Source organism: Stegostoma tigrinum, chromosome 2, assembly GCF_030684315.1.
Source record: "Stegostoma tigrinum isolate sSteTig4 chromosome 2, sSteTig4.hap1, whole genome shotgun sequence".
Lineage (NCBI taxonomy): Eukaryota > Metazoa > Chordata > Chondrichthyes > Orectolobiformes > Stegostomatidae > Stegostoma > Stegostoma tigrinum.
In genome coordinates, this window is record NC_081355.1 from 4,902,367 (window position 1) to 4,916,771 (window position 14,405).

The 14,405-nt window shown below is 39.3% G+C and overlaps 1 protein-coding gene across 8 annotated transcripts in view; it reads left to right on the top strand.

Moving 5' to 3' along the window:
- LOC125463699 (cadherin-6-like) overlaps positions 1-14,405 on the top strand; it is a 192,978-nt gene that overhangs the window by 154,161 nt on the left and 24,412 nt on the right. For all 8 annotated transcript variants that reach the window (XM_048555323.2, XM_048555297.2, XM_059651877.1 and 5 more), the window contains one exon: positions 8,159-8,286. In XM_048555323.2, coding sequence (XP_048411280.2) covers positions 8,159-8,286 — 128 coding nt within the window. The remainder of the gene's footprint in view (positions 1-8,158; positions 8,287-14,405) is intronic.

Here is a 14,405-nt window from a genome sequence, read left to right on the forward strand (position 1 = left end):
CCAGAGTTTTGCTTTGCTCAAGAATTAGCATCTCAGTGAGAAGCCTTTCCAGCCTCCAGCTAAGCTTCATTGAAACATTTACCAAAATATGTGATGTGTACCTCACTGGTGAGGCAGCAGTCACATAGCATAAATTGTTTGTCGCGACTACAGGAGGATGAGCAATCCCCAGCGTTGAACTACATAAGTCTATATACCAGCATATAAATGATTGGCAGTACCTTCAATGCCTAAGTCCTGCGCGCTTTGAGCCTGCGATAACATTATGCACAAACTGACTATAATCTCAATTTCCCTTTTACCTCACATAACCTTTCACCCCTTGCTTCGGAAAAATCTATCCACCTCTGCCTTTAAAATATTTAGAACTCCATTCCTACCATCTTTTCAAAAAGAGAGTTCCACAAACTCAGAGAAATAAATTTAGCCTAATCTCTGTTTTAAATGAGTGATTTTAAACACTAACCCCAAGTTCTAGATTATCCCATGAGAGGAAATATCCAATCCACATTCACCTATTCAAAACCCAGCAGGGTGGTATATGTTTCAATGAAGTTACCTTTCACTCTTCTAAACTCCAGCAGATACCAGCCTAATCTGTCCAATGTTTCCATGTAAGACGGCCTGTCGATTCCAGGTATTAGTCTGGTGAACATCCTCCAAACTGCTCACTGAAATAACTCCACAGAGGCCAGTATCCCATTACTAAATCCCCCTTTATTTATGCATGGAGGTTCCTTGACACTAATCCAGCTCCCTCAGAGTGAACAAAACCTCTGACACTCCTGTTCATTTCTGTCAGTTAGAGCTCACTAATTGGACCAAGTTAACAACCCCAGTCAGGCAACTCATATTCTATGAGGTCCACTTGGCTGACCTCATTATAACCACTACACTTCCAATGCATTTTCATCCTTCTTTAAATAAGAAGACCAATACTCTGCGCAGTATTTAGCTATAGTGTTTAACTGTACCAGCTTTGAGCATGCATGGCAGAATACTGGCACTGCAGGGGACAAAAGCAGAAGTAGGCCATTCAGCCCATCAAGTCTGCTGTATCATTCAATGAGATTCTGGCTGATCTGATCATTCTCAACTCCACTTTCCTGCCTTTATCTCACAATCCTTGATTTCTTTGCTATCTATATTAGCCTTGAACATATTTAACACCCAGCTTTTACAGTGCTCTGTGGTAAATAATTCCACAGTTTCACTTCTCTCTAAGACAATAACTTCTTCCTCATCTCTGTATGCCTGATGCAGTACCACCTGTGTCCTCTGTATCTGAAGCACAGTTTCCCTACTTTTGCATTCAATTCAGCTCATGATAAATGATAACATCATATCAGCTTTTCTAAATGCTTGCTGGACCTGCACACTAACCTCTTGCAAATCATACACAAGAGCAACCAGATGCCTCTGCATCTCAGAGTTCTGAAAACTGTGGAGCTCTAACATGCTACACTAAGGGATTGGTGCTGGCTGTACTTCTGTTTGTCATTTATATAAATGATTTGGAGGAGAATACAGGGGGAAAGTTTGAAGAGGGCACCAAATTTAGTGGTTTATTGAACAGTGAAGACAGTAATCAAAGATTATAAAGAAATCTTGATTAATTGGGTCAAAGTGCTGAGGAGTGGCAGATGAAATGCCACTTGGATAAGTGTGAGGTATTGCATTGGGGTAAAACAAAGAAGGAAAGGACATGCGGAATTAATAGTAGGACCCCGGGTAGAGTTGTCGAACAGAGAGACCTCGAGGTTCAGGTGCATAACTCTTCGAAATTTGTATCACAAGTAGACAGTGTTTAAAAAGCCACTTAGCATGCTCGCCTTTATTGCCCAGACCTTTGTGTATAGGAATTGGGACATCATGTTGAGGTTGTACGGGATGTTGGTGAGGCCACTTTTGGATTATTGTGTGCAGTTTTAGTCGCCGTGTTACAGAAAGGATATTACTAAGCCAGAGAAGGCTCAGAAAAAATTTACCAGGATGTTGCTGGGACTGGAGGGTTTGAAACATGAAAATACTCTGGAAAGGTTTTTTTTTCCCCCTGGAGCATAGGTGGTTGAGGGGTAAACTTATTGAGGTATATAAAATCATGAGGGCATAGAAAAGGTGAAAACAAGAGTATTTTCCCTATGGCAGGGGGAGTTCAAAACCAGGGGACATATTTTTAAGGTGAGAGGAGAAAGATTTAATAGGGGCCTGAGTGCCAACTTTTCTACGCAGAGAGTGGTTCCTGTGTGGAATGAACTGCCAGAGAAAGGGATGGATGCAGGTACAGTTACAACGTTTAAAAGGCATTTGGATAAGTACATAAATAGGAAAGATTTGAAGGGATATGGGCCAGGAGCAGGAAGGTGAGACTAACTTAGTTTGGGAACTTGGCCAGCATGGACAAGTTGGCTCAAAGACTCTGTTTCTGTGCTGTATATCTGTGTACTCTACGACGGTATGATATAGAACTTAGAACATTACAGCACAGTACAGGCCCTTCGGCCCTCGATGTTGTGCCGACCTGTCATATAAGCTCTTTCAATAAAAAGACAGCACAGTTGTGAAGGACAGCAACCATGGTGTATAAACTGCATGCTTTTTAATCTCTGTAAAACACAAAGGGTATGCAATGAATTATTTTCCAGTGAAGTCGCCTTGTGAAATTTCCATGCCTCTACAAGGGATGAGGGGTTTGCCTCATGCAGAGAGACTGAGCCATTTAGGGTGTGGTCTCTGGGGAGAGAAGAATGAGATGAGTCCTAATTGAGGACTATACGATGCTAAAAGGAGATTGACAGAGAGGAATTAAAGCAGTCATTTTAAGGTAGCAAATTTAAAATAGAGATGATGAGGAATTAGTTCTTTCAAAGGATTGTGAATCTGTGGAATTCACTTTGCCTGTGTGCATTGGATGCTGGGATATTGAGTAAATTTAAGGAGGAGATGGACATATTTTTAATTAGAACAGGTTAAAGAATTACAGAGAGGGCAGCACAGTGCAGTTGCAGCTGAAATGTGATCATGTCAAATGAAGGAGCAGGCTCGGGGTCTGAATTGCTTCTAGTTTTTACATTACATTCTTAAAGAGAGATTTAAATTAAATCTGAATATGGTATCTGAAATATCTGGTGTCCATTTGAATTATGAAAAGCTCCCAGCCAAACAGCTTGAGAATCCTTGCTTCCAGATTGGGTTTGTATCTGGCAAGATAATTGTGAGGTACATAACGGCAGCTGCTGCTAGCAATGTGAACAATTCACAGTGAGAAATAGAATGTGTTGCTGAAGAAACCTACTCTATAGCATTTAACCCATTGTACCAGCTCTGGGCATGAATGTCAGAATACTGGCACTGAAACTGTGTCAACACATCATCAAGAATGATGGCAGTACACATCAATCAAGGGGAAAGAACTAAAATGATGAATAGAATAATTCATCTGGGAATGAAATATCGTACATCTCCACACATCTCATATAAACACTTTTCCCTTATGAGTGTTTACGTTTAATTGTTCCATAGATTTATCATACTGGAAGAGGGAAGTGAATGTACTATCAACAAGTTTGTGGATAACACAAAAATACATGGGAATGCAAGTGGTGAGGATGACACAGAGAGTCTGAAGAGGGACAGAGACGGGTTAAGTCGGGGGCAAAAGCTGATAAATGGAACATAATGTTGGAGGAAGAATAGTGCAGCTAAATATTATATAAATGGAGAAACACTGCAGACATCTTCAGAACAGAGGAATCTGGGAGTCCTCATCAATGAATCACACAAAGCTAGCATCCAAATTTAGTAGTGATAGGGAAGGAAATTCAATGTTGGTCTTTGTTTCAAAGGGAATAGAGTAAAAAAGTACAGAGGGTTTTGTTAAACTTTACAAAGCACCAGAATACTGTGAACAGGTTTTGGGCTCCTTATTTAAGGAAAGGTATACTGGCGAAGGAAGCAGTCCAGAGTAGGTTCACTGTGCTAATGGATGGAATGTCTTTTAAGGAGAGATTAACTGGGGGCCTGTCTTTGTTGGAATTTGGAAAAATGAAAACCGATTTTATTAAAACCTCTAAGATTCTTTGGGGACTGGACTGAGGTGGATGGGGAAAGTTTGTTTCCCCTTGTGGGAGAGTCTTGGGCCAGACGCCATTATCTCAGAATTAGCAGTTGCACACTTAATTCAGAGAGAAGGAGATATTTCTTCTCTCATAGGGCAGTGAATCTGTGAAATTCTATCTGCAGAGAGCCGGTGTGGTTCAGTCATTAAGTATATTGAAGGCTGAGGTGGGCATAATTTTAATCAGGAAGGAGATTAAGGATTGTTGAAAAAAGGTAGGAAAATTGAGTTGAGAGTTAACTGATCAATTATTGTCTCATTGAATGGTGGAGCTCAATTGGCTGAATGGCTTTCTTCTGCTCCTTCATCATATGGTCTTCTGGTCAAATTAAATTATATCCTCCCACCTATTGGGTGCAGTCTAGCTTATAGGTTCCAACTTTGCAAAATAATTCTCACCAACATTTTCTATATTTCAGGAAAAGTATTTATTTGTTCAGAAGTTCTGGGCACACTTGGCCAGACCAGCATTTTTTTCCCATCCCTAGGTAGCTTGGAGAAGGTGACAGTAAGCTAACTTCTTAAACTGCTGAAGTCCATGATGTGTAGGTTCACTCGCAGTGCTGCTAGGGAGGGAGTTCTGGCATTTAAATGCAGTGACACAGAAGGAACAGAAATATATTTCCAAGCCAGAATGGTGAATAACATGGAAGGAACTTGCAGGGGGTGGTGTTTGCATGTGTCGATGTCCTTGTCCTACAATACAGTAGGGGTTGCAAGCTTGGAAAGTGCTATAAGAGATGCCTTGATGCAGTCCATCGTGTAGATACTACACACTGCTGCTGGTGGAGAAGATGAATATTGAACGGCGTATGGGTTGACAACCATGTGGGCTGATTTGTCGTGGATACTGCGGGGGCTGCACTCAGCCAAGCTAGTAGAGAGCATTCCATCACACTCCTGACTTAAGTCATGTAAATCATGGGCAAATTGCCGCAAAGTATGCAGTTTAACTTTAAGTAATACATAAACTAAAAGCAGAAGACAAATTTAAGTACGCAACATGTGGCTTCAAAAGGGACAGAGTTACATCTAAACTCCTTTCTCTAGCCATCCCTATTATCTGAATTCTGCTTGAGCTTGATTTTATCTTGACACTTCAGCACTGATCTTGAATTTATGAACTAGTGTAACACAAGTAACAGAAAATCAAGGCTCTGATTTATATATCTCAATTTTTATTTCCATTAAAGTAAATGGGTAATCAACTTACAAAGAGTAATTAATGATGATTTGGTAAAAAAGTTCAAGGTTCAATGTTCAGCATTGTTGGGATTTGAATGTCTTTGTAAATTACTGGCATGACAGTTACAATTCTGCATCCTTTACACGTTGATCTCGCCACTAATCCTTAGGGTTGTACCTTTGTTAGCTTATTTCCAGATTAGTGTTTTTTTTGTTTGGGGAGATTATTTTATCATATGTGGGGTGCATCGTCTAAGAGTGCAATGGAGATGGATTTAATAATCGCTTTCAAAAGAGCACTAGATCGTTATCTGAAGAGAAAACAATTGTAGGGCTATTGAGAAAGCACAGGAGAGTGAGATGGTTGTATTGTTCTTACAGACAGACACAGACATAATGACATGAATGGCTTCCTTTTGTGCTTTAATCATTCCGTGAATCGATCATTCGATGTAACCGCCACTATCGGTTGTAATGTGAATAATTTGGGAGCTGACACATCATGTGTTGCTTCGCTTGCATCGCTGAATTAATTGACGATGCAAACCCTCTTCCAGTTTGCAACCTTTTCGTTTCAGGGTGTTCTTTGTAACCAAACTGTCCATTTCACAGTCATCAATGTCAGCACAGTCAGCAGGGACCAGGCGACTGAGGAGAGTGCTGAGAGTTAAACCTGACAGTCAGTCATCAGCAGCCAAAACAGCTGGTCCTCTCACTTCAGGATAAAGTGCTGGCTCTCACAGCAGGGGTGAAAATGACTAACATCCAATTTAGCAATCCTACGTTAAGCCTCACCTCCTCCACAAAGAAAACCAAACTTCTGATTCGAATTGCAGCCTTTGAAATCACAACACCTGGTCATACATTCCATATGCTGTTCCACGTGGAGTAAAAGATGGGTGGTTTGGAATTTAATTTTTAACGCTCCATAACTATTCCTGCAGTATATTCTTTATGGCTCCATGATTTATGGGCATTGCTGGTAAGGGCAGCTTTTGTTGTCCATTTCGAAATTCCCTTGAGTAACTATCTGGGCCATCTCAGAGGTCACTTAAGGGTCAACTGCACTGCTGTGGGTGTGAAGTCACATGCAGGCCAGATCACGTAAGGATGGCAGATTTCCTTCCCTAAACGACATTAGTGAACCAGATGGGTTTTTACAACAATTGACGATGGCTTCATGATCACCATTGTCAAGATTAACTTTCAATTCCTGATTTTAGCTATTTTCTAATCAACCTATTCGGAGATTTTATAAGATATCTCTGGAACGGATGGCGTTCTAGCCAAGGGTGGGGATATCACCACTACACCACCAGAGACCCCAATTCCCAATATCAGGAATTTGAATTTACATTCCACTAGCTGTCAATTTGAACAACTGAATGAACAATTTGAATGCCTATGCCCTATGCTCTAGCCCAGACCTCTAGAGTATCAGTTCACTGCCAAAAGGAGTGTGCCATAGGGGAGATATTGATATAAGACTATTGTGACCATGCTAGCAATCCAAAAGCCCAGAGTTAATGCTGTAAGAGCATGGGTTCAAATTCCAACACAAGCAACTGTTGGATTTTAGTTTCAATGAGTTAACAGGTTGTGTGTTCCCAATGCAGGAGATAAGGTATCACCCTTAAATGTGCTGTCATGTGTACCTGAGCATGTATCATTAATGTCACACCATTTGTGTAAAACCAAAGGCTTTATGATAGTTGAAACCATCCAAAATAGTAATCTTTGTAATAACTGCCATCTCACTCATATCAAATATGCATTAGTTTTCTAGTATTCACTGCAACTGAAGTGTTTTTGTGTGATTACTGAAAATATGAAAGGCTCAGGTTATGAATACCTGGAGGGAGAACTTTGATGTAATTTTGTTTGGCAGCAAAATAGGTCAGAAACTCTCGATGTTATAATTTCAACTGTGAACAATTTCTCCCAAATATACTTGTATATCTCTGGCCCTGATTACTTTATTTAACAATTTGGCTCAGCAATATCCTTGAGGAAGGGAAATCTGCCATCCCTACCCATTCTGGCCTGCATAAGATTCCTGAATGGGAGTTATGTGATTGACTCTTAACCAGCCTCTGAAATGGAGTTGGAAGCCATGCAGTTCAAGAGCAATTAGGGGTGGATAGCAAATGCTTCCAATATATGTTAGCACATGTAACACAGAACACAACAAACCGTATTGAGTTGGATATCCAGAAGTTTATTAACAAACAACTTTGTATGATCAGCTAACGTCATAGACTTTCATACACAGTCTTCATTAAGCGCTTACTTAGACTACTATTGTATTAGATATATATTTGATTGAATGACAGACTGACTGATGGCCTGTTAATTAAATGCCTGAATAGAGGATAAGATGGAAATCTCTTACACCAGAACATCTCATGGTGTGATGTCCTCCATCTGTCGGAAATGTATACTGCCTTTCTGAGATTTGTGCAGCATTACAACACTGGTTTTCCCATAATAGTCCCATCCCATGTAAGAACAGAAACAAAAGAAAACAAAATCCTCTAATAATAGTTGCTAGCTCAATTAAAATACTTAAATGCGAGATTAATAGGTTTTTGCAAGACATAGGTTATTAAGGGATTTGGACCCATGTCCAGTGAGTGGGTGTAGAATAGAGATCAACCACAATCTCACTGAATGGCCTCCTTATGTTCCAGTGCTCCAGAGCTATAAACTTGAATTTAATGGTCCATTTTCTGGGACTCCTCCTCTGAAGTAGATTTGGTCGCATATCAGAGTTGTTGTCAGATTAAATTCTCTTGAATCCTTCAGCAGATACTGCGTTGGCCATCTTGAATTATGTTTATTTGTGCTTTCTTACAGTTTTGGAAAATTCAAGGCAAACAAGCCGCGTGCCAGTCTTAATCAAGGTTTTAGACGTCAATGATAATGCTCCTGAGTTTCCCATGGTTTATGAAACTTTTGTCTGCGAAAATGCAAAGGCTGGCCAGGTAAGCTGCTTTCAGAGTTGAAGAGGAGTAGAATTGAGAATTTAGAATGAAGAAGTAGCTTGTCATTGACACAAGGCTGGCTTATCGTACCTCACTACCACAGTACCATGAGGAAGGGCTATTCAATCATATATTGCAATCTGCTTTCATTATTTCATATTCTTTCCTTTTAAGCCAAACAAGCTGTTTGAGTCTTATTTTCCCTTGACACTGAGACTTAATCAATCTGCTAACATCACGGGCCAAACATTCCAATTAGTATCGGAACCTCTTTTCTCCCTGTGTTAACCAGTCAGAAAAACACCCACTTGCCTGCATATCTAACTGCAACCCTTCAATCTATGGTAGGGGAGGTGATAGCCTACTAGTGTTATCATTAGCCTTAAAATCAAAAACCCAGGTAAATTCTAAGGGTCCAGATTCAAACCCTGAAATGACAAGTAATGAAAATGGAAGTCAATAAAAGGCTGGTATTTGAAATCTATTGGTCTCTTTTCAACTACATTTTGATTTGGCCCACTCTCCCTCACCTTCAATGGTCTACATGGCTTTGCATATAAATTAATCAAATGAAAAACATGTGTGATTTAGTGGTGTTGATGAATAGAGAAAATAAATATCCACAGATGATTTGGTGATGGGAAGAAAAAAATTGTTTGATGGAGTGTAAGAGTTTCTGAATATAAAAAGAAAGAAATAAAAAGTCTAATGATGACCCTGAAACTGTTGTCAGTTGTCAGAGTAAAACCCATCTGGCTCACTAATGTCCTTTAGGGAAGGAAGCTGCCATCCTTACCTGGTCTGGCCTATATACAACTCCACACCCACAGCAACATGGTTGACTCTTATCTGTCCTCTGGGCAGTTAGGGATATGCAGTAAAATACTGTTCTAGCTAGTGATGCCTATATCTGATGAATTAGTTAAAATATTTTTCTGTCCAAATTTCCAATCAGAGCTCAATTTGGAACATGACACTTTGGTGTAAGATGTTTCTCTGTATAACTAATAGTTTAACATTATCCCAGACACTTATGTACCTGTCAAATGTAATACTTGTACATAATACTTAACAAATGACTATAAGATTTTTCAATACCATAATATCCGCACCCAATTTTGTATATTAAGGGAGGTAGCATAAACATTGCCACATCAGACAAACTGCTCTGTTGGAGGAAATTTCATACCATGAACTATAGCTATCTATTAAAGAATCCAATATTTGGCAGTACTTATTTGAAAAACAAATTGATGACCAATAGAGATCAGCTTCAGGCAAGAGAGAATTTCACGCCTAAACTGTATCAGTTTCTGAGGACATTAATTAATCTGTAAATAGGGCATTAATCACTAAGAAAAGAGAACTAATTTAATTTTGATTAGACTCCTAGCTCTTCCTAAACAAAATAAAGTTTATTTTTGCCTTAATTAAGACAAGGAAAAATATTAAAAGGCTGCAGTGCAACTTTTGAACATGAACATATGAAGAGTTACACAATAAGCCAGAAGGTAAAGAACTCCCAAAATGGCTCTTGGCACAGACTGTGAACTGGAAATCAAGACAAATACAAATGCTTAGATACCAGCAAAAGATTCTAGAAGATGCAATCAGCCCAGATCATACAAAATCACTAATCACCGTATTGAAAAGGAACAGAAGCCAGCTCAGACCAATGTATAACCCACAATCATACACTTAGACAGTGAGGCAGAACATTCTGACGATGATTTTGCAGAGCTATTGAGTCCAAGTAACCAGCAACAAGATAACTGAGGTGTCAAACAAGTATGTTAGAAAATAATGCACACCTGTCCAGGCAGGTATATACAGTCACTAGGTCAGGATGAGTTGTCGGCCTCCAAATTTTGCACTGAAGTTTGAAATTCTGGTTTTGTAAATTTGTATAAATATTTGTATATAATTATCAAATTGATAACACATGTCTGTATACAACTATTTTGGGAATATTTTTATTGGAAACATGGGGATGTTGTACTGTGTCTCACAGTAAGTACACCTTTAAGGGACATGACATTATCCATACATTATAGAATGTAATCTGATACACATCTTGGGTGTCAAAATCCAAAGAGTGGACAATCTGGGCCATAATAAAATCTACCCAAATAAAATGTATTTGTCCTTTAACTGGAGCTAGATGAAATTGATCCAGAGGGAATTGAAGGGAGCCTCGTGCTGTGCTATAAAAATAAAAAAATCAGAATAAAAAACGTTTACTTAATTTTAATTTACTTGCAAGTAAATTTTTTGCCAGTACTTTCATTCGAGACTCAGAATGTGACCTACGATAATAGGGACACATTAAAATGTCACTGGTTGGTCAGTGCCTGCAATTCTATATGTAAATACATATTTTAACCTTCACACTCACCAGATGTATAATTGTGGTCTCCCTCAAGCTGTATCTCAGAGAATCAACTCCAACTGCCCTATTTAACCACTTCCATATTAAGTATGCTGCAGCTTTCAAAAGCAAAAATTGTCATGAAAGAAAACTCATTTTTGGGATGACTTGGTTTACTCATTAAGATGTTTAAGTAGCCAAAATCAGCTGTGCTTCTATTCAGTGTTAACTGTCCAAGAAACTGAGCAGGAGAAATTTGACAGTAACGATACCATTGGACGGTGAAGACGTGTCTGAGACTTGTTTGTGTATAGTTATTAGTTGATCTTTGTGTGGCATGCATGTGAGATGTCAGCCCAAGCCTGGGCACTGTTCACATCTTGCTGCGTGAGAGCACAGGCTGCCTCGTTCTCTGAAGGATTGAGAATGGAGCTGAACACACTGCAGTCATGAGTGAACAGTGAGTGCTTTTCCTGATACAACGAAGGTAATTTTTCAAATAGCTGAAGGTTCTGGAATGCTGCCGTGAGGAACTCCTGTAGTGTAGGCATTATGGGACTGACAGTCATTTCAGGGACAACTGATAAGTGAGGTGATGTGTGAGCTGCGTTCAATGCAGAATCAGTTAAATGTGGCAGTAAAATTGATGACCTGATGTTTACAAATAGTATGGGGTGTTGAGTTAGTGTGAAGATTATTGAAATAATCAAATTAATAACCAAAACAGCTGGTGTACAGTGACAAACTTAATTAATTTCCATCTTTATTGCATAGGATACCAGGATAGAATCATAGATGCATAAAAGAACTTGGATTTATAAACTTTTAACACTTTATTGAATCCTGAAGACGTCTCAAAACACTACCCTTTAATTAATCATGATAAACAATTTGCATACTGCAGAGTCCCAGAACTTTAATTTAGAGTTATAATAACATTATGGTTAAATTACTGGGCTGGTAAATGAGAGACCTTTGTTTATAATCCAGACAGAAATGTTCAAATCCCACCATGACGACTGGGAAATTTCAATTTAATTAACAGTATAAATCTGGATTGAAAAGCTGGAATCAGTAACAGAACAGAAAACTCTCGGATTGCCATGTTGTCTTATTCACTAATGCCTTTTGAGGAAAAGACACCTATCTTCTGTACATTGCGCTCACAAATGTGATTGACTTTTAGCTGCCCTCTGAAATGAGTAAATTCAGTCAATTGTTCTCACTACTACATTCTTACAGGAACTTGGGAATGGATACTAAAGCTGGGCTCACCAGTGAAACTCACAAACTGTAAATGAATGCAGGAAAATGAATTGAATAGCTAACTAATCTAGCTTCTGATGGTGTTGTTTGTGGTTTCAACGTTCTCCATGTCACAGGGAGGACTTTGCAGTACTTTGAATAGTAAGGGCGTGCAAACGATATTAGAAATTTGCAACTTTCTTCTGCAATAGCAATTGACACAAGATCAATTGTTAATAATAACTCTGAGCTCAGTTAAATTCTTTTTGACTCCAGTTATTACAAGATTTGAGTAGGTGAGACTCTTGTCACAGATTGGTCATGATCTCATTCAATGACAGAACAAGCTCAAGGAAGTAAATAGCCTATTCCAGTTCCAATGTTCCGAGTATCAGGGAAGCTTTCACATCTATTTTAGCCACAAGGATATGCTGATAGCGCGCTGCTTTAAAATATCATTCAGGGTTAGTTCTCTGGCAGTGCCACATTGCCTCAGTAATGCATTGAAATGTTAGTGCCAAAATGCTTCCATTTAGTCATCTTGGCATCAAATGCTCAAGTTCTGGCATTTATCAGTGTTTAGGAATCAAAATCATCATGCCAGGTGAGAGGGGAAGAATTAAAAGAGACCTAAAGGGACAACGTTTTCACACAGGGGGTGGTGCGTATGTAGTATGAGCTGCCAGAGGAAGTGGCAAAGGCAGGTACAGCTACAACATTTAAAAGACATTTGGACAGATACGTGATTAGGAAAGGTTTAGAGGAATGTGGGCCAAACACAGGCAAATGGGGCTAGTTCAGTTTGGGATACCTGGACCAAAGGGTCTGTTTCCGTGCTGTATGACTCAATGATTCGACCTGTTTGTAATTTAGGCCATCGGCTTCTAGTGTCTTAACAAGTAAAAATCTGACTTTTATTAGATAAAATTTCAGACTTTAATGAATTTTTTGGGATCACATGTTCTGTGAGTTCACTCATTGTACAGGAATGTGGTTATGTACGTGGCTGTAATATGCTCAAGTCAGATCTCACTATATTTCTTCACACAATATTTAATTAGGCCTGATAATTTTGCAGTTGACTTCTCTTTTCTTAGCCAACCTTCTACCAGTCTCTCTTGAGTGATAGCTGAAGTCACTGTCACATTTTGTTGTAGTCATTCACGGGAAGTGAGTGTCATAGCTGGGCCAGCATATTCGTTATCCATCCCTAATTGCCCCTGGAGTGAATTACTGGGGCCATTTCAGAGGGCAGATTGGGTGTAGACATGATGGGCCGAAGGGCCTGTTTCTGTGCTGTTTGACGCTACGACTGTAAGTTAATACTTAAAGAGTTGAGGTAGGAGTTAAATTTTTCTGGAATTGAGTAAAGCAAGATAGTGTTAGGAACATGCAGAAATTTTGTTTTGCTGTTTGTGTTAAGATCTATCTATCTTAGATATAAAGGTTTTTTTTTTGTTTTTTTGTAATAAATGTATGTTCTGTTGTTAGAGAATATTTACAGCCTCACCTGAGTAAGTTTCAGTGACCATCCCACATATTAATTAAATGCAACATTTAAACATATGCTCTATCGAGCCACCTATCAGTGTTGGAACTGGTGTCCAATGTTACTATCAGCTGGCATCATAACACTCCACAAACATATCCTTCACGCAGTGATATTTGGACACTGACGAAAAAGATAATTGAGTTGAACATTTCCAAGTGGTTATTTCAGCAGCATGTATCTGACAATGTCACTTTTGACTCATTTAACATTGCTACTAATCCATCCTAACTGAATCAACATTGGATCTGATTACAGTGATACCTCAGTATCGAAATTTTCATCCCTTTGTTTTTAATCCTTATATGGCTTCATGCCTCCCTAACCCCCTGCATCGTCGCAAACTGTCTCCAATCTTTGTGCTTCTCCTATTTTGATCTCTGATTCATTCCTGACCTGAACTATTGGTGGCATATTTTAGCCGTGCCTTCATTTGCTCAGACCTTAAGCTTTGCCAATCCCTCCCTGAATTCTTCTCCTTCAAGACATTCCTCCAAATATATCTGGGGCTCGGTGACCAGTGGTGTTCTGCAGGTATCTGTTCTGGGGCCTCTGCTCTTTGTGATCTTTATAAATGACTTGGATGAGGAAGTGGAAGGGTGGGTTAGTAAGTTTGCTGATGACAGTAAGGTTGGTGGAGTTGTGGATAGGGTGGAGGGCTGCTGTAGGTTGCAACAGGACATTGACAGGATGAAGAGCTAAGCAAAGAAGGCAGATGGAATTCAACCCAGAAAAGTGTGAACTGATTCATTTTGGAAGGTTGAATCTGAAAGCAGAATACAGGGTTAGTGGCAGAATTCTTGGCAATGTGGAGGAACAGAGAGATCTTGGGGTCCACATCCATAGATCCCTCAAAGTTGCTATCCAAGTTAATAGGGTTGTAAAGAAAGCGTATGGTGTATTGGCTTTCATTGGCAGGGGAATTGAGTTTAAGAGCTGCGAGGTTATGCTACAGCT